This window comes from Amaranthus tricolor, chromosome 2 (genome assembly GCF_026212465.1).
Source record: "Amaranthus tricolor cultivar Red isolate AtriRed21 chromosome 2, ASM2621246v1, whole genome shotgun sequence".
NCBI lineage: Eukaryota > Viridiplantae > Streptophyta > Magnoliopsida > Caryophyllales > Amaranthaceae > Amaranthus > Amaranthus tricolor.
Window position 1 is genome coordinate 34723699 of NC_080048.1, and position 22334 is coordinate 34746032.

Sequence of the window (22334 nt, forward strand, 5' to 3'; positions counted from 1 at the left end):
ATGAAAGGACAACACAAATTATTCCCGTATCATAGTTTTCTCATGGTATCAGAGCCACACTAAACCCTCATTTTTTTGACAAACATGATGGGTAATTCAAAAATTTCAGAAAATCGTTTGAGTGGTAAGTTTGATTCCACCTCTTGGATCATTGACACCGGCGCTACACATCATGTTACAGGAGATATTTCTTGGTTGTTCGACACTGAGAGTTTTAATTGTCCTGTTGGATTGCCCAATGGTGACACTGTTAATGCTTCTTTAATTGGCTCTGTTCGCTTGTCGGATAAACTCACTCTCACAGGCGTTTTATTTGTTCCTAATTTGCGTTGCAATTTGCTTTCTATTTCACAGCTTAATGACAATCTTAATTGTACTGTTCAATTTACTCAACACATTTGTGTAATATAGGACCCAACGAAGGAGCTGATTGGGACGGGAACTAGGAGAGACGGATTATACTATTTTAGCAATACGAAATTGGTTCCTCAAGTGGGTGCGATTGAAGCTTCGTCCCTGGATTTATGGCATCGTCGTTTGGGTCATCCTTTCGAGAAAGTAGTAAAGTTGCTTCCTCAACTTCGTAATAATAGAGATGTTTTAGATAAGGGGTGTGAAGTATGTATGCGTGCTAAACACTCTAGAGTTCGTTTTCCTTTGAGTACTAATAGAGCTTCTAGAATTTTTGAAAAAGTGCATTGTGATTTGTGGGAGCCGTATAGACATGTTTCTTCTTGTAAGGCTCGTTATTTTCTGACAATTGTTGATGATTATTCTAGAGCAGTTTGGATTTATTTACTTCTTGATAAAATGGAGGTCTTTAAAATGTTTATGATATTTGTTGCAATGGTTGATCGTCAGTTTAATCAAAAAATTAAAATCGTGCAAAGTGATAATGGTAATGAATTTAATTGTTTGTTTGAGTTTTTCAATGCAACTGGAATAATTTTTCAACATTCTTGTGTGGGTACACCTCAACAAAATGGGAGAGTGGAACGTAAACACAAACATATTTTATCTGTTGCCCGAGCTTTGAGATTTCAGGCCAAATTACCTATTTACTTTTGGGGGGAGTGTGTCCTTGCCGCTGCTCATTTGATTAATCGCACACCAACTCCACTTTTACACAACAAAACACCATTTGAAATCCTCTTTAACAAACCCCCTTCCTTTGATGCCATACGTACTTTTGGGTGTTTGTGTTTTGCGCATAATCAGCAAACTCATGGCGATAAATTTGCTAGCCGTAGTAGAAAGTGTGTATTTGTGGGTTATCCTTACGGTATGAAAGGTTGGAGAGTGTATGATCTTGATTCAAAGGTGTTTTTTGTTTCCCGAGATGTGAAGTTTGTTGAGGATGTGTTCCCTTTTGGATCCCCGGAAGATGTCCATATTCCTTCTAATACTTTTGATGGACCTATTCCTGTTCATGATGATTTTTTGGAGTTTGAGACTTTAGAAAATTTAGATGCGGACAGTCTGCAGCCAGCTATTTCTCCTTTGCAGCAGCCACATTCGCAGCAGCCAGCTCCATACGTTACAGATTCCCCGAGCGTAGGTAATGGACTACTGCAGGAGCGCGCGTCTTCCTCTCCTTCAGCTGCTGATCAGCAGCCACAGCAGCCAGACAACACTGCTTCATTGTCCCCTGAGCCTACCACTGACTTTTCTTCTCCGGAGTCTTTGGGTCGTGGTTTTCGGGATAAGTATCCCTCGGTTTTGCTCCGTGATTTTGTTGATCCTTCTGGGAAACCATTTGTTACTCATTCCGTCATTGCTCATAATCCGTCTCTTTCAAACTCTCGGTCTAATCATGCTTCTTCAGGTAATCCTTATCCTCTAGCACATTACATACATTGTCATAAGTATTCTGTAAATTATAGGAAGTTTATTGCAGCCCTTGTGATTGACAAGGAGCCAAAATCTTTTAAAGAGGCTATGAAATCCTTGGATTGGCAAAAATCTATGCAGAATGAAATACAGGCTTTGGAGGACAATGGAACTTGGACTTTGGAACATCTACCCGCGGGTAAGCGTGCGCTTGGTAGCCAGTGGGTCTACAAAACCAAGTTCAAGTCTAATGGCGAAGTTGAACGTTTGAAGTCTCGTTTGGTTGTTTTGGGCAATCATCAGCAGGTCGGAATTGACTATCTTGAGACTTTTGCTTCCGTTGCTAAGATGACTACAGTTCGCGCTTTCCTTGTTATTGCGGCTTCTAAGAATTGGGAACTTCATCAAATGGATGTTCACAATGCTTTTCTTCATGGTGATCTTGACGAGGAGATTTACATGAAACTCCCTCCTGGTTTTAAGAGTTCTGATCCGTCCTTGGTGTGTCGTCTTCGCAAGTCTTTGTATGGTTTGAAACAAGCCCCTCGTTGTTGGTTTGCTAAGTTGGTCTCTGCTTTGAAAGGGTATGGTTTCTTACAATCTTACTCTGATTACTCTCTTTTCACTTATATGTTGATGATTACTCTCTGTTTATGGTAATAATTCCGCTGACACTGGTGTTTTCAAAGCATATCTTAGTGACTGTTTTAAAATGCAAGATCTGGGTTGTTTGAAATATTTTCTGGGTATTGAAGTTGCTAGAAGTTCACAGGGTTTGTTTCTTTGTCAACGTAAGTATACGTTGGATATTATTTCTGAGGCCGGTTTACTTGGGGCGAAACCTTGTGGCTTTCCTATGGAACAAAACCACAGACTTGGTCTAGCTACAGGAGATCGCCTTTCCGATCCTGCGCCTTACAGACGGCTTGTGGGTCGTCTGATTTATCTTACAGTAACTCGCCCAGATTTAGCATACTCGGTGCATATTTTGTCTCAGTTTATGCAGGAGCCTCGCATTGATCATTGGGAGGCTGTCATGCGTGTAGTTCGGTATTTGAAAGGTACTCCTGGACAAGGTATTTTGTTGAGTGCAGACAGTGAGCTTTCTTTACAGGGGTGGTGTGACTCTGACTAGGCGGCTTGCCCTCTCACTCGTCGGTCTTTGACAGGTTGGTTTGTGTTTCTTGGGCATTCTCCAATTTCTTGGAAGACCAAGAAACAGCATACGGTTTCTAGATCATCTGCTGAAGCAGAGTACAGGGCTATGGCCGCCATTACTTGTGAGTTGAAATGGTTGAAAGGTTTGTTGTTGAGCTTGGGAGTTTATCATCCCAAAGCTATTCCCCTTTTTTGTGACAGTGAGTCTGCTTTGCATATTGCCAAAAACCCGGTTTTCCATGAGCGTACGAAGCACATTGAGGTTGATTGTCATTTTGTGCGGGATGCTATTTCCGAGGGTTTAATTACAACATCTCATGTTTCTACTTCTTCTCAATTGGCGGACATTTTCACTAAGGCTCTCGGAAAGTTCCAATTTGAGTTACTTATGTCCAAGTTGGGCATTTTTGAACCCCATGCTCCAACTTGAGGGGGGGGTATTGAGGATATGTGCACTCCGCGGTATACATCAGATATTTGGTGACGGTTACATTATCACACTTTCAGCAGTTTCATTATCTTTGGTGACGGTTTGGTATATTTGGTGACGGTTACATTATCACACTTTCAGCAGTTTCATTATCTTTGGTGACGGTTTTTTACTAATTCTACGGTTACCATCTTGTATTATATAAATATTGGTTGGAGTTAATGAAAGGACAACACAAATTATTCCCGTATCATAGTTTTCTCATATTAACTTAGTTTCTAAACCTATTTTTATATTTATTTGGACTCAGTTTAGACTTATATAGAAAATATAGATCCATTTTAGTACTAATGAAACCTTAATAATGTAAAAAGGTGTAAGCATGAAAAGTATATTAAGACTCATTTAGGAGTACTTTAGACCCATCTGAACCGTCAAGTTTGAATTCGAGTCTAAAATTTTCAGACCCTAAAAATCCGAGTCCGTTATGGCTTACCAAAAAGTAATGAGTTTGAATTTACGTCTAGTTGGACTCGAACCAGACCCGACCATGACTATTTTTAGTTGTGACTCAATAATTGATGAGTGGTGTGATATAATATGGGTATTGATCGATATATTGAGGTGCAATGGAAAAAAAGAAAGATATGTTTATTTGAAGAGCTAGTTCCAAAGTAGTATATATGATCCATATCATTATGCATAAAATAAATACCCATTTATTATCATTTGTTAAATGGACTGAATTCAATCTTCGAAGAGTGTTGAAGATCAAATATTGAGGGAAAATATGAAGACGATTAAGTTTCTAAGGGCTTCATTATATTTTCACTTATTAGTTACAAAACTAGTCTAATATGTTTTCAATAGACACATGCAATACATGGAACTATTCATAAATAAAAAGTGGGGTTCATTGAGAATAATTATGAGTTAGTTGGTTTAGGATTTTTTTTTTTTCACTATTATGACAGAAGTTTGATTCTCACTGTCTATATGCAAAATTAATTATCTTTCCCTCGTTAATTACTTGTCAGACATTTCTCTAACCTATATCAAATAAAAAACAATATAATTTATTTTTAGTAAATAAGTAATAAGTTAAATAATTAATGTTATTTCTCCTTATTATAATAGTTCTATATTGATACATTCTCATTTAATCATAATTTACAAGTGGTCTTATTCAATAACCATTGTTTCATAGTGACATGACATGCATTGAGAGAAATGGAAATCACACAACTAGGAGTGCAACATTTGCCAACACTTTAGTTTTTTATTGGCTTAGAACTTTGACTTTTAATAACATAAACTTGACTTCTACTCCTACTAATTAGTTGTGAACTATCTTCTAAAGTCAATAATTGTAGACTATTGGACTTTTATCTTTGGCAATACGTTAAAAAGAGTTTTTTTCGTTAAAGAAAAAATATTCTTATGAGAGACCGTCTCTTAAAGAGACGACCTTAAATAAAAAGCTCACATTTTTATTTCTCTTTAATTTGTATTTATTAGACTATTTAGTCCATATATCTAATGCGTCTCTCAGAGAGACTGTCTCTTACAACAATTTGTGTTATATGAAATTAAAAATTAGGCCAACCTATATTAAACCGTCTCACAATAAGACCATCTTAATAAAGAATTTGTCCTAATCATAACATAAGTTGACTTTTACAAAAATAACTATTCGTGGTAGACTTGCATTAAAGTCTATTATTATTATTATTATTGACTATTGACTAAAATCTTTGGCAAAATAATACAAAGGATTTGCGAGTTTGATGTCTTCCAAGTTCAATAGGAAGTTTTTTTTTCTTTCAAACTAATGATTAGTATACGCACTATGGAAAGTGCCGTATAATTGTTATATCACAAATTCTTAAATGAAGCGGTTTCATGATGATACTATTTTTATTGGGTTGACTCATATAAATCTAGTGTATTAGATTGATTACTTATACTTTTAAAGTAATTAATTATAAAAACGGACTAATTATATGGGTTCGTCTCATAATGACACCGTCTCATACAAGACGAGATGTTATTATATGCACTTTGAAAAAGTAAGACTTTTATAGACTAGGTCCACACAATGCTTTCTGTTTAGAAAATGCTTTAAGTGCCAATCATAAAGTGAACTGAAGCAATAGAGAATTGTTACCGTTGTCATTAGGGGTATGCATACTTTGGTATCCGATTTCGAAAACCGGATAATGTATCCAGTTTTTCAAAATCAAATAATTTGAATCGGATATTAGATCTTAAAACAAGATCACAAACTCTTTTTCAATTCAATTTCTTTTAAGAAAAAACTAAATTTAAACTTTTGAACAGGTTAATATTTATAATTTTCATATACACTTATGTTGCATAACTTATCAATAGTTAATTAATTTAGACTTTTAAACATCAAATAATAATACTAAAATGATTTGTTTTTCAAAGTAAAATATAATTTTGATCAAATAAAGAAAAGATATAAGCTTAAAATGTTTGTATGTACAAAGTATAAAATAAAAAAATTAGAAAAAACCAAAGAAATTGTAAAAATATTTTTCAAAAAACCGGATGTGATTTTTGTAAATGTTTTAGACACAATTTTTTTTGTTGTTGATTAATTCCGATAATATGAGCTTAATTAAACGAGATTATTTTATTTGTATAATATGAGCTTAACCCATTTTATATTTTTTTGGTAGTACATACAATATACAAAGTTCATAAATTAAAAGGCTAATGACGTGACAAAATATAAGACATGGTGGATGTTGAAATCCTAATTAGAATGGGAAATATTGATTTGTTATTTTAGAGTTTAGACCATAAACATTTGACAAATTTAATTTATGAATTGCTAAGTTTAGACTCGAACATTTGCTACATATTGTGATTTGCTAAAATATGTACTGTGCTTTGTGGTTTGCTTTGTTAGTTAACTTAAAAAATCATTAATGGATTGAGAGATAGGTCACACATTAAGTTCGATTACAATTTTTGACCCAATTACCTTAACATATGAGACGGTCTTACCGTGAGACATGCCTCATACTTGGATTAAATAGCCCAATGATAAAATCTTTTAGCTTATGAGTTTCTTGTTTTGAGATCGTCTCACCGTGTGAGGATCTCATACAAGACGAACTGTAATACATTATATTCAACTTAAAGGGTTTTTGATAAGAATGTTTAAAACTAGACACTACATCAACTTGGATCCGAACCTCCAAATATCCGATTTTTCGAATACGATTTATTTTTTGATTTCACTCACCCCGAAACATTGAACACTTTTATTATTGGAAAACAAATTAAAAGACATTGAATACTTCTATCATTTGAATACTGTTTATCTTTTGGAGGCTTTAAGTCGAGTTTTTTTTGGCTTATTTTTTGTTTTATTAGCTTGATTGGTGAGATTAGTTTGTGATTTTTCAGCCTCAATCTATAGAGCAGGAAATCTCATGGGAATTGGAGTATCTTTGGAAATGTAATGACTTGTGGCAAGGTCCATGACTATTATTGGGAGTTATGTTTTCTACATAGATGACTAAATAGCAAGTCAATTACATGCCTTCAATTGTTAAAATAGTATTTTGAGATTCAATTAAATTTTGAAAAACAATAATACGGATGAGTTAAAGAACAGACTTTACGTGTGAAAGTGCATTTCAAAATACGTATAAGATATGTATATGCTCTGTTAGTGCGTTTCAAAATACGTATAAGATATGTATATGCTCTGTTTTACTCATTCATTGTCTTTAGGTTGCTTCCAGTAATGACATTTTCAAATAGAAATTCTCGTTATCTAACAATCGAAAAGAACTCTTTCGCAGTTAAGAGGTGCAAAAGCAATGTATACTTCTCGTTCGATCAACAGATTATTGAAAAAAGAAATCACATCAAATTTCAACAAATCACCTAGGAGCGCTTAGACACATCGCTAAGCCTTCATATCAGAGTGTTTATCGATCTACAACAAGGCGAGAAGCCTAACACAAACACACTTCTCTGCCTGCTATACAATTGGGGAAAAAAAAGAATGTGTCATACTTTTTTGTATGTTCATCCAAAAAAATTGAAGAATAGGCAGTTTCCTCAGGAAAGTTGTTTTGTTCATTTCTATGATGATAAGATAGATTTCAAAGCATCCCTTATGTATGGATATTTGAACATAAAGCCTAATTCCTTAGCTCTAACCGGCAAAACCTTTTGCCCTTCCAAAACCTGTGAAAAGGACATTACCACATGATGAGTTTTGCAAGTGATTACAACAACAATAGCGTTCCAATATCCCAACGCCGTCAAATTGCTCCCATGTAAGCGGGTTTGGTGATCAGATTTCTGCAACCTTGCCTTTGTTAGTGATAACAAAGAGATTGTTTCCAATTGATCCTTAGTAGTAAATATCATTTGGAGCTTCACATAGATAAAGAGTCCACATGATTTGATGAGCCTTTTTGATATAGTCCATTATAATTCGAAACCAAATAACTATAAATCTTTGGTTCTAATTAAGAAAGATAAAAAGTATGATAACAAGAGAAAAGCTTATACTTACAACTGAAGCACCTTCGCCAAGAACGGCCTTGAGTGCAAAGTCTGGCACAGGGAGCCATGAAGGCCGGCCTAGGACATCACCGAGATTATCACACATCTCTCCTAGTCTGACAGGGTTTGGAGCAGTTCCATTGATAATGCCTGAAATTTATACAAGAACAACAGTCATTAATGTTAACAATTGTAAACTTCGCTGCCATAGGTGTACGTTCGAGTGTTCCAGCGGATTTTGGGTATCGTATCTCGGGTCAGATTAATTTCGATTCTTGTATGTGTAAATAGCTTGAGATTCTAATTTGAATTTTATATGCGGGTTTTTTGGGTTGAGTCGAGTCATACTCAATTTTGGTTGATCGGGTCAATTTTGGACAACTCTACTTGTTACACAGAATGATTACAAAAGAACTTACCTTCATAAGCTGGATTTCGTATTGCTTCATATATAAGGTTTACAATGTCATCCAAATGGATCCAAGAAAACCTAAAACAAGGACAAAAGCATTTCAATGACAAAAATTTTCATCTCAAAGTTGGTGAAATTAAAGCAAAGCAACAGACCGACAATAGTAGGCATGAGCTCAATACCACTGCTTTCCGGTCCCAATAGGTCCACCAGCAAACATCATGAATATGGGAATCATCTTGGCTACATAATTTAAAAATTAACATATAAGGGATGACTATCAATTGAACATTTTACATTTTACTGGCGCATGATGTGTAGCATATTATTTTTAATCTTTAAGCTTGAGCAATGTCATGTGTTGCGCTAATCTTATTGCGAATCACGAATCGAAAAAAAATCTAACTATGGTCGATTTTGGGTTTGAACAATTTTTTGTTGTAGAATTGTATGGTATCATGAATTTAGGAGAAAAAATTACCAAGAGCCCCTCCATCTTTTCCGAGAACCACCCCAATGCGAATACGTACTAGTCTTACATCCTTGTTGACTTGGAGAGCCGAGGCTTCCCATTCCCTACAAACCTGAACAAAGATTACAAAGATCAAAACATTTCATATGGATAAGTTGGGAAGACAATGAAGGAAAACTCAGAGTGACTCGCTCCATCCACTTCTGATGAATCAACATCTTCCAAAGTTGGGAAGACAACGAAGGAAACTCAAACTCACTTCTAAGTCTCTTTCTTCTCCCATTCCTTAGACCAATCTTATCTAATTACAACTTTGAGAACATGCATGTCAACAGAATTACTTCATCCAGAAACAAATCTAACACACACCATAGTCTCCAAAACCGTTAACCTGATACCTTAAAAGTCTTCTAAACCAAGACGTGCGCCCCGCTAAAACAATTCTAGACCTAAGTTCAATCCTGTAACCTCCTTGACATTTGTTGAAACTTCTGACAATAAATTACAAGACATCAAACACAATGGCCCCGGCTAGTCGGACACGAAAATAGACCATGGCTTAAAGCCAAGCAACAGAAACTAATCCTTGAAAGTTGAAACATGTTAAGAGCTACATGCGTAGAAACCAAATAACCGACGTACATAGGACTTCAAAATCACAACTTCAAACAACAAAGCTTTTGTATTGGGATCAAAAAAACATTTACTCGCTTTCTGATATATACCTCAGCCAAATAATCATTTCCTGATGGACTTTTTTCATCAAATACCCTTGTCTCACTTGTTCCTGACAATTTAAAGATATAAAGGTAAAAAGAAAAAAATATCGATCACTCTGTACAAAAGTGCAGTGAAGATTTTATCTTCATGAGTAAGCCAATACAAGACTAACCATAATAACCAACAGCTGTTGCACTGACCAGAGCAGAGGGCCTAGTATCAGCGTCCAAGTTGTTTATTATATTAACAACCTGCAGAAAAGCAAAACAATATCACTAGTTAATGGACGAAAAAAGATATACAAATCTACAAAATCCAAGAAAAGAAACAACAAGCTGCAATTTTTTTTCTCTGATGAAAACCAAGATGAAAGCAATATGCAGAGAGTGATATTAATCGAAGATAATTGTCGACAACCTTAGAAGTGACCCTGATTCTGCTTTCCTTTATATCCTTCTTGATCTGAAATGGAAAAGAAACTGCCATCAGATACTTTTGTGCTCTTGATCCTAAATTGGTGGTAATCAACAAGGTTTTTATTACATGAATATGACGCCATTGCTAGATAAGCCCAAGGGCGGATCCAGGAAATAAATAGGTGATGTCACTTATGAAAAAAAAACTTACCATGGTAGGGTTTGATCCCTAGTACCATTTGTGAAAGGAGACTACCCAACCAACTCAACCAAGTTCCTTTTTATTGCAGTACTAGTAAATTTTTAACAATTTCTATATGTTCTCACTTGCCTACCCGCACTACCCGTTGGATCCGCCTATGGATAAGCCAAAGTAACAGAAAATTATTGTTAATATAGTTGATGAACATTTTGCGGAAACCTTCATTAATTTGATGGGCTTATTGCTTGCCCAAATAACATCAGAGAATTCACGAGATCAATATGTGGAGTATTACTGTGAAGTGTAAATTTAAATGGACTTGCATATTTTATAAAAACCAGAGATAGTATTTTTGCTAATATCAGATTAACTTCCCCTGTAGCATTTTATGATACTTACTCATAGCATATTACCTCCCCTTGGGTAGACAAAATTACCAGAATCAAAGAAGCAAAAACAGTTACAATTGAGGTGTCGGCCACTATTTAGCTTTATTACGAAAAGATACGTAGTATTGCAACTTTCAAGAGAGACAGCAATAGAACTAAGTTCAAAAATCTACAAGGAGCCAACCTTACATTTTTACTTATATAGGTGAGGAGATTCAAATGTATTTCAAGATAGATGGGAATTAATACTTTATCACACCTGTTCGAATATAACTTGAAGTCTTCTAATGCTCATATATGATATACTATCAGTTTGATAGTGCATTCCTGTGTGTTCGGTATTTGAAGTACTATATACATCTCATATTTTACCTTATATTTCTGTTACTCAGAAACAGAAGTGTGAGACGCAGGTATGAGTAGATAAAAAAAGTATCGGACATGTCAGGTTAAAAGCTTAATCACAAAGGCAAAGTCCTGATTTTGACACAAGTGCAGGGACCCACCATTTACAAAACATATTACAGGCTTTGAAGACCTTTATCATGAGTTGTTAACATAAAAACACTTGCGTGCATAATTCAGGTGAGCTTGTTTGCCAATTCTTGTCAAGTTTCAACCCTATGCCACTTGTAAACATACATCCCATTCCCATGGTGTTTTCTTTTCTAAATTTGCATTTTTATCTTATAAAGTTATCTTTTCAAGACGACTAGAGTATTGGTTTGATAATGAAGTGTCATGTAAGGATTATATACCCTTGTTCAAGAGTCAAGTTTCCTAAAGTGGCCTCTTTTGGTTACTGAATTTTGTGATTCAAAAACTCAATAAATTTTGTTCTTCCACTGGTTGTTTGAGAACAACGTAAATATGTGTGTAGAATTGTGTTCCTTTTTAGTTCGTTTATTTAGTTCCACCCAATCCATTATGAAACTTATAATCTGTGAGCAGCAAAGCATGTTAAGGTGCACTAAGGCCAACAATATGTACCTCTGGAGACCACCTTGTACTGATAGGTGTCCCAGCTAAATTTACAACTGCATTTGAACCTTTAATGTTGTCAATCCACTCTGGCTCCTCCGCAACTACAATGCCTGGGAACTTGTTCACTGCCAATAGAACAAAAATGAAAAAACAAGGTCAAAAATAATTTACTTAACTTGATCTACTCTTTCCAATTTATGTTTTCAATGACAGTATCTGTTATATGGGATTGTAGGCAATTCTAAGATTCATAGTCAAAAGCTCTGCACACATATCTAAACATAACACAAGTATTTTCATTACCTTCTTACCAGGAAAAATTAGTTGAGCATTAGATTTGGATCGCGTCAAAACACGAACTTGATGTTTATCTGAAGATCAAGTAAAGAGAGTAAAATAATTGTCCAAAACTCTTAAGCATCACCTAATATGCATAACAAACATACATTAAAAAACATAATTTGACTGAAGCTCTGCTAGCCTCCACATATGCAATATAGAAATCCAGTTTGCTTTTGAAGTACTATGTTTAGTTCCACTTACGAGACATTTGGTTATTAGTATATAATGGTGGGAAAGGGAAAGGGAAAGAGTTTCAACTTTAACTTCTATAAATTAAGTTACTTATGTCATTATGATGATAGTGGAGTCATAATGCAAAAACATGGTCACATCACATCACATGCATCACAAAAATTGCATTGCAAAGGTTCTCAAAAAAAATAACATTTTTCCCGCATTATAAGGATGTAAAAAACCACGTTTAAGGCCGTATCAAGGAATATCTCATACTTTTGACCGATATTTAGGCATTATGATAATTGCATCTGTCTTGTTTCCAAATTACCGTTTCCTTACGGTGATTGCGACCATTATTGTGTTTTTGCCCTAGGAATGAGGCTCTCACCCTCAAACAAGTGTTTTTTTTTTCATAATTTCAATTATAACACATTTTCAAATGGTAATGGTTACAATTAGCATAGTTCTCTAATTATAAGATATCATCCTCACACATTTAGGTACAATTACAAACAAGTTAACTTTAGTTCGGCACTAAAAAGCAACAAGTTCAGTTCAGGTTCTCAATGTGACACCTTTATCAATCTTAACATTTCTGCGTACTCATAATAAACCAAAAATTATAATTGCGCTTATTGAACCCTAAGCATCATTGCAATTTGATACAAGGTTAATATTTATAGTCAAAAGAACGGTTACAATTGCAAGGTTAAAATCAAACCTGACTTGTTGTATAGTTTTATAACTCACAGCAAATGAAACAATGATATAAATGACACTTACAAACCATATCAGTAATGTAAGATCCTCAATATAAAAAAAATCTTAGTGTAAGGTCCAATAATTTCACTCGAAAATGAGTTGACAATGTTGCAATGTGACTTGAGTCGAATATTGCTTGGATCTTTGAACATGAGTGTTCCCGTGACAAAGATTATGGAGAAGAGTGTGACTTTGTCTTAGCCATTTTTGTTAAACATCCTTGATATAAGTTTCATGATCAAGATTTGCGCATGGTCGTTTTAGTAGTAGGCATTGAAAGTTTTACGAAGCATGGTTGCATAGGCCAAGACTTACCTCTTTGTTGTAAAGTTCTGGTGAATGAAGAAATGATGAGATTGATTTTTAATGGAGCAATTAGGAGTATATTGAAACTTTAAAATTTGGTGAATGTGTCAAGTATCACGTGAACCAAAGAAGCTATCAGTCATGATATGCTCGAACGAGCGCACCTATAGCTCGAACAAGCAATGAAGATTTAGCGAAGCTGAAAGTACAATCAAAGACTGCTCGCACAAGCACTTGGGCACCTGAGCATTCAAACAAGCGGCCTTCGCATGGTGTCTTTCATGTGTTTTCGCCCATATGTTCATATGTAGCCCCAACTTCATTTTTCTATATATATGTGCTACGTATGAGTTGTAAGCCAAGCAAATGGCTTGAGCTTTATAGTATCCCTTTAGTCTTCTATGTTCATTATTATTAGTCTTGTATTCTATCCCAATCTACTTATCTTTCTCATCACACATTCGCTCCATTGATGTAATTCCTTCCTATTTGCTCCTCTATTTAAACACAAATACAAACCACTAGCCTAGAAAGAAGATAAAGCCAAGTCGGTGAACATCATTAAATTTGGTGCTATTGTGAGCTAATTATTTCTTGGTAATATCATCTAATTACTTGCATAAATATTAAATTATCATGTTCACTAGTACATGTTCAAACTACAATTTCAACCGTTCTTACTTCGATTCATAACACGAAACATTGTTTAAATTCTACTTATAGTTTCAAAAACAATTTCCTACCAATAAACCCTGTAAAATTCAATTGAAAACGAGTTGAGAACATTGTTTGAATCCTATTTATAGTCTTTGAACTGATCTTCTACCAACAATTCAACAAACACAGTAAAATTTAATTGAAAAGAAGTTTGGAAAGAAGAAACATTTATCATCAGCTAAGTAAATACAATCAATTGATTACCTGAATGTAATCTTTGAACCAATCTCCTACCAATAAACCCCGTAGCGCCAGTTATTGATACAACCATTTGATTGTCCTATAACAAACAGTATTCACCAAATAAATTTCTGTAGAAAATATCGTGATCGTCAACTCGAACTAAAATCAACTACTAACAATGTAGATGATAACATAATTCACAATAAACAAATGAATCATTGTTTAATTTCTACTAAATAGAGAAATATGAAAATTGTAAAACCTTAGAAGAAGGATCAGATTCATTTTGTTTGCTGAGACACCATAGACGTAATCTTCTGCTTTCTGAACCCTAATTAGAAATATAAATAAAAAAAATTAGGAAAAAACATGAAAATTAATTAAAAACTTAAAACTTTATAGTCAAATTTGAGGAGAGAAGATAGAAACCTGAAAATGAGGAATGGCTTGTAAAGAAGGGGGCTTTGAGATAGAAGAAGACCAACACCATGGTAGAGTGGCTCTTAAAACCTCCATTGATGCACAGAAAAAAAGCTAGAAATTCTTGTGCGTTTGGGTGGGTGAAGAAAAATAAAGGGAACGCAAAACCAATGAAGAAGAGATGTGTAGAGTATTATTTTGTCCATCGTGTAAGAATTTGAGCCACGTTTGTTTTATCACTTGTCCAATAAATTGGACTCCTATTTTTCCCGCTCTTCTAGTCTCATTTTGGTTCAAGTATAGAGGTAATGGGATTTGAGCAATGTAAGATAGACAGACTAAAATAAAAGTATAACAATTTTTTAGAGATCGAGCATAAATATTTGAGGTACTTGACTGAGTCACGTCTTTGGGGCTCTTGGTGGCATTATAACCAAAAGAATTGGGTTTTTAGATTAAGTATACCCGCAATTTTTATGATCGTCTTTAGGTTTTGTGATTGAGTTTGATTTGATAGATGTTCTTTTGAAATAAATAAAACTTTTATTAGTTTTCTTTTGTTTATTTTGACATTTTATTTAGCAATATAGTTATTATTGGGTTCAAAACTTAATGTTAACTTTTTACTATAAAGAGGTCTGTTTATAGTGACAATTGTCACAAGAAACGAATCAAACGTCATCTACTTAAACGATAAAGCAAGATTTAATAAATGACAACAAATAATAATGTATTAAAGAACAGTCTAAACCGATAAAAAATACAACAATAATAAAAATGATTTCTAGTTTGATTCTGTTAAAAGTATATCTAATTCTTATGATAATGAAGTTTTATCTTCAAATATAGACGTTTTATTTACAAACTTTCATAATCATATAAACCATGCTCACAATTGAATTTGACGAAAATATATTACAAGAAAACCAAAAATATATTTAGCATTAAACAAATATAACCCTTAATAAATGACTTGGAGCAAAATAACACTTCTTTTTTCCTATAGCCTCTATATATGATTGGATACCAAACATGCTACTAGAGTTGGTATTTGGTAAATTTTCAAAACATGGTAGAAATTTTGTGCAACAATAAAAGAGAAAAATCCACAATACATCCATTAATTACATGAGTACATGCTTTATGAACAAACCAACTTCATGTTCAGCTTTCAAGCACCAAATCAATCTCAATTCTTGATGTCCACTTAAATAAGAATTAATAGCCAAAGTATTATGTTTGGAGTATAAAACATATTTGTGGAAAAAAATCCATCAAAACGTAATATTGTAAATTATGAGACAACCATACACGATACATCCAGCAAGTACACAAGGCAATAAGGAGAACCCTTGGTTTGCATTTATGTGTGTAAAAATTATTATCTTTGGAAGATCAACACTAAAATTCAAAAGTTTACCATGAACTCAAGATTATAACAAAACAGGACAGTGTAACATCTCAATAAATTTGAACAGCAGCTAATTGCAAACAGGCTATAGCGCTTCGTCATCAACCTCCCACCATGGGAGTAAGCTCATCTGCATCAGGCAGTCCAACAAGTCAAAAATCACAAAATGCTCGGGCACATTTATCAAAGTGATCAAGGTAACAAAAGCAGAAACCTTTATTTACTGCATAAACAAAAAGTATTTACTTTAACTCCGCCTCTTCTTGGCCGTAGTTGTAGATGATTTCAATCTGTAATTGACAAATATCACCAATTAGAAAAGAGCTTAAATGTAAATTATCGGGAAATTGCAAGTATATATATCAATAGAGTTGAAGAGAACATAGCAATATAATTGAGGGTTGTCATAGTCTTCAGTACAATTAAATTAACTTAAATTACTCTAGAAAATTGTTTACCACCTAGTTTGCTGCACAAGAAAATCATATCTAGCACAATAAGGCCCTAACAAACTGGGTGATTTTGATTGCACATACTTAAGGGAAACATATGAAACTAGGTGGGGGATTTTTTTTTCGGACAGAGAAGAGAGGAGGGGGTTATCTTTGTCAAATATGAACTAATGTGGAATACGCCAATGTGGAATTGGAACAATCAAAATAGGGAGACAGTATACCAGGGCACAAATTACACAAAATTAATACCACAAAAGTACAATAATGACAACTTCTGCAAATACAGTAGAAATCCACAAGTTCCGTTCCAGTAATAAACCATACATCGAGTTTCATGTACATGAAAAGTGCCATGCCAAAAAAAAGAAACCAGTACTTATTAGAATGAACCAAAGAACCTTGATGGTAGTAAATACTCCTTATATATTTCTACCAGCAACTGTAAGGGTTTTTAGTATTTTACACTATTTAAAAATACTGCTGACCATAAATTTTCACCGATACATAAAAACAAATGATACTAAGAAAAATTTTGGATCTATATGCAAGTACTACATGAGCACTTTTAAGGAAAACATCACATAAATAATTAAAACTAGTATTCGTGTTCTCAGTATAATCGAACCTATGTTTTATATAACAAACCCAACAATACCATGATTCCACCAAAAACAGCCTTACTTAAGGCATTATCTGTTGAAGGGTTAATATGACCACATGTCATAATTTAATTGGTAAAAATAGTTCTTTTATTTCTCTCTCTTCCTCTTAGAGTACAATCTTTATTAGAAACGATCTTTTTCGTTGAAAGGCTTTGTTAATATAAGTGACTACATATGTAGGGATTAAAATATTCAAAAACCTCCCCTTTCATCAACTTCTCCTTTTTGTTTATACTATGTGATTCAAATACTCAAAAACCTATGTTTTAAACCTCTAGCTAATTCACCATCTACCCTTGTCTTTGTGTCTCTCAATTCCAAGCTCCAACAATACTTGCTCAAAGTTCTCAATGGAGACCATAAGACTGTTTTCTAGTAACAAAACTTATCTCACACATTTCCTCTAAGTAATTCGATAGACTAAGAATTCCCTGAAATACTAAAAATAGAATATTGAACCTGCTTTATGTCCATTTTCAATGAAGCCAAACATTTCTAATTCCTTGGTTTTAGATTATGGTAGACAAAGAAAAAGACACAATAAATCACGTGCATTTTTATCAAGTGAAGCTACATATAGTGTTGTGCAATTAAAGGTCAATCAGAACTCAGAAGCAACCTCTTTGTTTTACAAGGGTAAGGATTGGTAAATCCGACCCCATTACCATGCCTAAATGAAAGACGCTTAAACAACATTAAGGTTATGTAATGTCATACAAAATTACACTTCCTCATTGTATTGTTGTAATGAAGCACAAGAGCATCAACAAAAAGCTTAAATGAATTCATTATCAGGAAAAAAAAAAAAAAAAAAAAAAAAAAAAAAAAAGACTACAATTGATATTATCAATCACAAGAACAACCTTCCAAAATATCTCCCATTTGAGTCAAATCTCTATTATAGTCTCAATCAAATTCTTTGTAAGAACTATATAAAGGCATTGATAATTAACCGCAAAATTCTTCTCCAAAAGAGTGCGCACAAGTGAAGCATACTAAATACTACATTAAAGTTGTTATTGTAAACACAACAATACCCCTTAGCAAAATAAAAGGCTCAAGAATCTCATTATTTTCAGATTGTTCCAGCACATTAAAGTTCATATTTTTTTCCAACAATAGCAGGTTCAATCACAAAATCAAACTTTTTTGTGGATGGGTCAACACCAAACATGGATTGATGTCTTCATAAGAGTAAGCGATGTACAAATTTTTCTGGGTTTTCCAAAGACCGAAGGGCAATAAACAGGTATTTAGCAAGGTCAAAGGGCATGTAACGATGGGGAATTCGTTGGATTTAGCGGGGACTCTTGAATTTATTAACGACCGCGGAGCAAAGAAAGGCTTATTAATAGTAGCATTGAGGGTTTTAAAGTAAAATATTGGAGGAAAGCAAATATTGGAAGCTTTAGTTGTACTCTTGTAGGTGTTGTAAATACCATCGTTATGAAGGTAAGGAAGGTGAGAAAGGAGAGAAGGTGGTGAACCGGTGGCTAGGGGAGAAAACAGTTAGAAATCTACTAAACAGATAAAAGGAAATTTGAGACAGATGGGAAGGACAAATGATAATTATGATAATTACAAGTCAAAACAAATTTGAGATTGAAAGCGCAAGCCTCAAAGAGGTTTAACAAAGAAAAACAAATGAAAATTATAATGCAAAATGAACACAAGTGTTTATGAGGTATCTTGAATACCTCCCCCTCAAATATAGTTTATTATAATGAATTCAACAATTACAAATATAATAAACCTCCCTTATCTTGAGAAAAATCTCTCAAGATCACAAATACTAAAGCAAAGTAAGAACACTCTCAAGTTTCTAACAATGCAATAGCCCTCTCAACAATATGTGTGTTTGTGGTGTATGTTATTATGAGTGATGAATCCTACTTATAGGCAAAATATTCATCACTCTTAGTATTCCCTCATAAATCACCATAAACTCACATTTAACAACTCAATTAACATTCTAATTAACTATGACAATAAACATTGCAATAAACAATAGAGTAATGCACCACATAATTGCATAGTCACTTCATATTCTGACCAAAACAGAATCCAAAGTAGTCTGTTGATCTTCCTGTTGCTTTGATCAAACAACTCTCATCAACCGTTCCAAACCTTAAACCATCCATATTCGACACATCTTTATCGACCCCCTCTAAAGTACAAGACAAAGCATGTTCGATTAAATGTTCAAAGTTAACGTCGTTATTTGGATTATTGGCACTTGCTTTAACAGAGATTATTATGAGAAAATGGGTAACATTTGGGATTATCGGAGTATATTTCTCCTATTTCTAGAATATTACATTTTGTACTCACTAATAAGCATATAAACACATTATTGACAAGTAATGAGTTGCTAAATGTGAAAGTTGAAAGATTGAAACTCAGTAGCTGACTACCAATTATATAATGAAAATCAAGGAGCACTCCAGTAGCAGAACAGAACAGAGAGGAACCATTAATAACATACCCCTTTAGGTGGCTCTGGGTTTCTGCAGAACTTTGAACCACCAGGAGCCCATGGAACTGCAAAGGAAAAAGAACCCCTATGAGATTCAAAGTGACCACATTAAATAAAATTTGACACTTGAGATGCAAAGAACAATAGTAAATCATTAATCTGCAAGTGGATTAGAGCATAAACATATTACTGAATTGCAAAGTTTCAATTATATCTTCTACAATGAGCTTCAAGAGCTTCAATTATAGATCTCCAATGGCGAAACTTCTTGAAAGTCTTGGAAAGTCTTTAAAACATAGGTATACGATTGGTTAGTTATGCCTTACGGCTTAACTAATGCTCAAGGGCTTTAACGAGACTCATGAATGATATTTTGAAGCCTTTCTTAAGATTCTTAGTTGTTATGCGTTTTGATTATATCCTAGTGTATGGTAGTTCGGAAGAGAAACAAGTTCATCATTTGTGTGGAGTGTTTTGCTTGCTAAAAATATAATGAAATCTTGTATTAGAAATATAATGAACTGCCTACCACTACGCATTTCAGAAATAACAGTCACAGCATTGCTTACCGATATAAGGATCAGGGTGCCGCCACTTATTGTACTCCGCTTCACCAGCAGCAATCATTCTGTCAATTGCATCAAGGTCTAGCTACAACACCATTAAACCCAAAACAACAAAACATTTTTTTAAAAATCAAGAAAAACCAAACATTTAAACAAAACCCATGGAATATAACATTATACAGATATACTGAAACTAATGTCACCAATCAACTTATCAGCATCTCCGGTAAATCAATTATTAACAAATACAATGATACAAAAACAGTAAATTTCAGCTGATTATAATTCTAATCCAAAAAGTAAAAAATGAAGCCAAATTTGCGATCAATCTAATTTACATTTTACAAAAAATCATGAAAAGTGAAATGTACCAAATTTTTGTTGGCATCAAACTTTTTCCGAAGGTCATCAGCCTGCAAACAAAAAAAATCAAATAAAAGTAAAATTCACGCCATAAGATAGGATCAAAGAAAGAAACGAAAACCCTAAAAATGGGATTGAAAATTAGGGAACAAAATTGAGGAATCAGATTACATATTCGTAAAATATATGACGATGAACAGCCCAATTGAGTGCATCTCGGAGTGCTCGACGGTAGAGAATGCGAACTTTCTGCTTCTGAGCTGCTCTTCGAGCCAAATACGACGCCGTTGATAAGCTCATCTTCTATCTCTTCAATGGCCTTTTACTTTTCTGCGCTCTCTACTAATTTCTAGTGTGGTCTGAACAGCTTGCAACAATGAGGAGAAATGAGAATACAAAACGCAATTCACGGCGTCGTTTCAGCTATGCTATTTTCTTTTAGGCGTTTCTCAAAGAATATGGAAAATCTAGTCTTGTTAATTGTGAATCAACATGTTACTTCACCACTTAAGATTAAGAGTTTAATTTGTTACTAGTAGTTTTTTTTTTTTTTTAATTTTGTTTGTTTGCAAAATTGCAATAAAAAGATTATTATAAAAGTGTTTATTAAATAATTGTTGATGGTTGGTTGTTGCTTGTTGCTTGTTGCTTGTTGCTTGTTGCTTGATGTTTGTTGGTTGTTGTCTTTTTATAAAGAAGATTGTTTATCTGGCAGAAATTGTTGTTGTTTTATTGGCTTTTCAACTAGCTGGATTAATTAGCTCGTCAGAAGATATTTGGTGAAATTAAGCACTGTTCATTGGTGTTTTATTGAGAAAAATAGGGGTAAATAAATCAAAACTCAATGAACAAATCTAACAAAACTAAATTTCTTTTTATATCTAAAAATCCACTAAAAACAGTCATTATTTTTTAATTTATCAAATAATAATCTAAAGTCAATCAAATGCTAAAAGCTAAAATCCAACTTAAAAATTGTTTACCAAAATAATAGGATATTTGATAAATAGATGTTGGATGATGATTTTATTAGTTGACTTATTTGACCAACTTCAAGTATTGTCTTTTTTAAAAAAAATTGCATGTAACATGGCGAGCTTTGGTTTAAATATTTTATCAGGTCGAACTTTAAATATTGTTTTTTAAATGGGACGACCCATTATATATTTTTATTAGTTGACTTAGTTGACTTAGTTTTCATCCAAACACATTCTTGTGAGACTGTCTCTAAATGGGACGACCCATTATATATTTTTAAAATATTATAAGTAGGCATGAAGAATAATTTAAGCAGACATTTAAGATATTGAAAGTAGGCATTTATAATACGGTAAGTAAGCATTAAGGATAATGTAAATAAGTATTAAAAATATGGTAAGTAGACATTAATCTTTAATGGGTTGGGTTTGAGATACGTCTCTCAAGAAACTAGCTAATAAACTTTTACCTATTGATGACCTAAACATCAGGTTGCTTGCTAGCGTGATTGTCAACTTGCCACATGTGCAGCTAACTACCAAGTGCGCTCCTACATATACAACCTTGCTACAGCTACAACCAATTTAACTGACATTCATCAAGTGAAATATCTATCGAATGAACATTAAATTCAAAATTCGTCCTATCAAATACAATACTTAAAATTTGTAGATGAAAAATTTATTTTTAGAAATATTATTATGAGTGTTAAAAATTAGAGAGAAAAGGAGGAAACAAAATGAGTAAAAGTTAGAAGATGGAGATGTTTTTACTCATTGGTGTGGTTTTTTACATTGGTGAACTTCCATATTATAGGTAAGTTCATCTACAATTACATTGAATACATTCATATTAGGGTAATTCATTAATTATCTTTCACACTATATTTCAACACTCCCCCTTGAATGCATTCTAATTATGTAAAAAAATATATTATTACAATATT

General features: G+C 33.6%; 2 protein-coding genes across 3 annotated transcripts; both read right to left on the bottom strand.

Annotated features, from left to right (window-relative positions):
- Positions 1-7252: 7252 nt before the first annotated feature.
- Positions 7253-14891, bottom strand: LOC130806465 (epimerase family protein SDR39U1 homolog, chloroplastic). The gene is made up of 13 exons (XM_057671561.1): positions 14487-14891; positions 14320-14388; positions 14079-14154; positions 11882-11941; positions 11577-11695; positions 9997-10041; positions 9752-9830; positions 9585-9646; positions 8869-8971; positions 8570-8630; positions 8395-8465; positions 7986-8125; positions 7253-7651 (listed from the first exon to the last, which is right to left on the bottom strand). The coding sequence occupies exons 1-13, from the start codon at positions 14571-14573 to the stop codon at positions 7547-7549; spliced, it is 1077 nt and encodes a 358-aa protein (XP_057527544.1). The 5' UTR covers positions 14574-14891; the 3' UTR covers positions 7253-7546.
- A 769-nt stretch (positions 14892-15660) lies between these two features.
- On the bottom strand, positions 15661-20903 carry LOC130806466 (NADH dehydrogenase [ubiquinone] 1 beta subcomplex subunit 9-like). 2 transcript variants are annotated; one of them, XM_057671564.1, is made up of 6 exons: positions 20582-20903; positions 20419-20460; positions 20051-20132; positions 19491-19546; positions 16135-16178; positions 15661-16018 (listed from the first exon to the last, which is right to left on the bottom strand). In XM_057671564.1, the coding sequence occupies exons 1-6, from the start codon at positions 20708-20710 to the stop codon at positions 16015-16017; spliced, it is 357 nt and encodes a 118-aa protein (XP_057527547.1). In that variant the 5' UTR covers positions 20711-20903; the 3' UTR covers positions 15661-16014. The 2 variants fall into 2 exon arrangements, with proteins under 2 accessions (XP_057527547.1, XP_057527546.1); XM_057671563.1 differs by having other exon boundaries at positions 16103-16178.
- Positions 20904-22334: the final 1431 nt, after the last annotated feature.

What these genes read in the sequence shown, in the direction of transcription:
- LOC130806465 (XM_057671561.1), bottom strand. Translation starts at nt 14,573, where the DNA reads ATGGAGGTTTTAAGAGCCACTCTACCATGGTGTTGGTCTTCTTCTATC. An exon ending in AATCTGATCCTTCTTCTAAG is followed by an intron (nt 14,155 to 14,319) that starts GTTTTACAATTT and finishes TGTTTGTTATAG; the next exon opens with GACAATCAAATGGTTGTATC. An exon ending in TGCTCAACTAATTTTTCCTG is followed by an intron (nt 11,696 to 11,881) that starts GTAAGAAGGTAA and finishes TTCTATTGGCAG; the next exon opens with TGAACAAGTTCCCAGGCATT.
- LOC130806466 (XM_057671564.1), bottom strand. Translation starts at nt 20,710, where the DNA reads ATGAGCTTATCAACGGCGTCGTATTTGGCTCGAAGAGCAGCTCAGAAG. An exon ending in TTGATGCCAACAAAAATTTG is followed by an intron (nt 20,133 to 20,418) that starts GTACATTTCACT and finishes ATGGTGTTGTAG; the next exon opens with CTAGACCTTGATGCAATTGA. An exon ending in GCACCCTGATCCTTATATCG is followed by an intron (nt 19,547 to 20,050) that starts GTAAGCAATGCT and finishes TTTCCTTTGCAG; the next exon opens with TTCCATGGGCTCCTGGTGGT.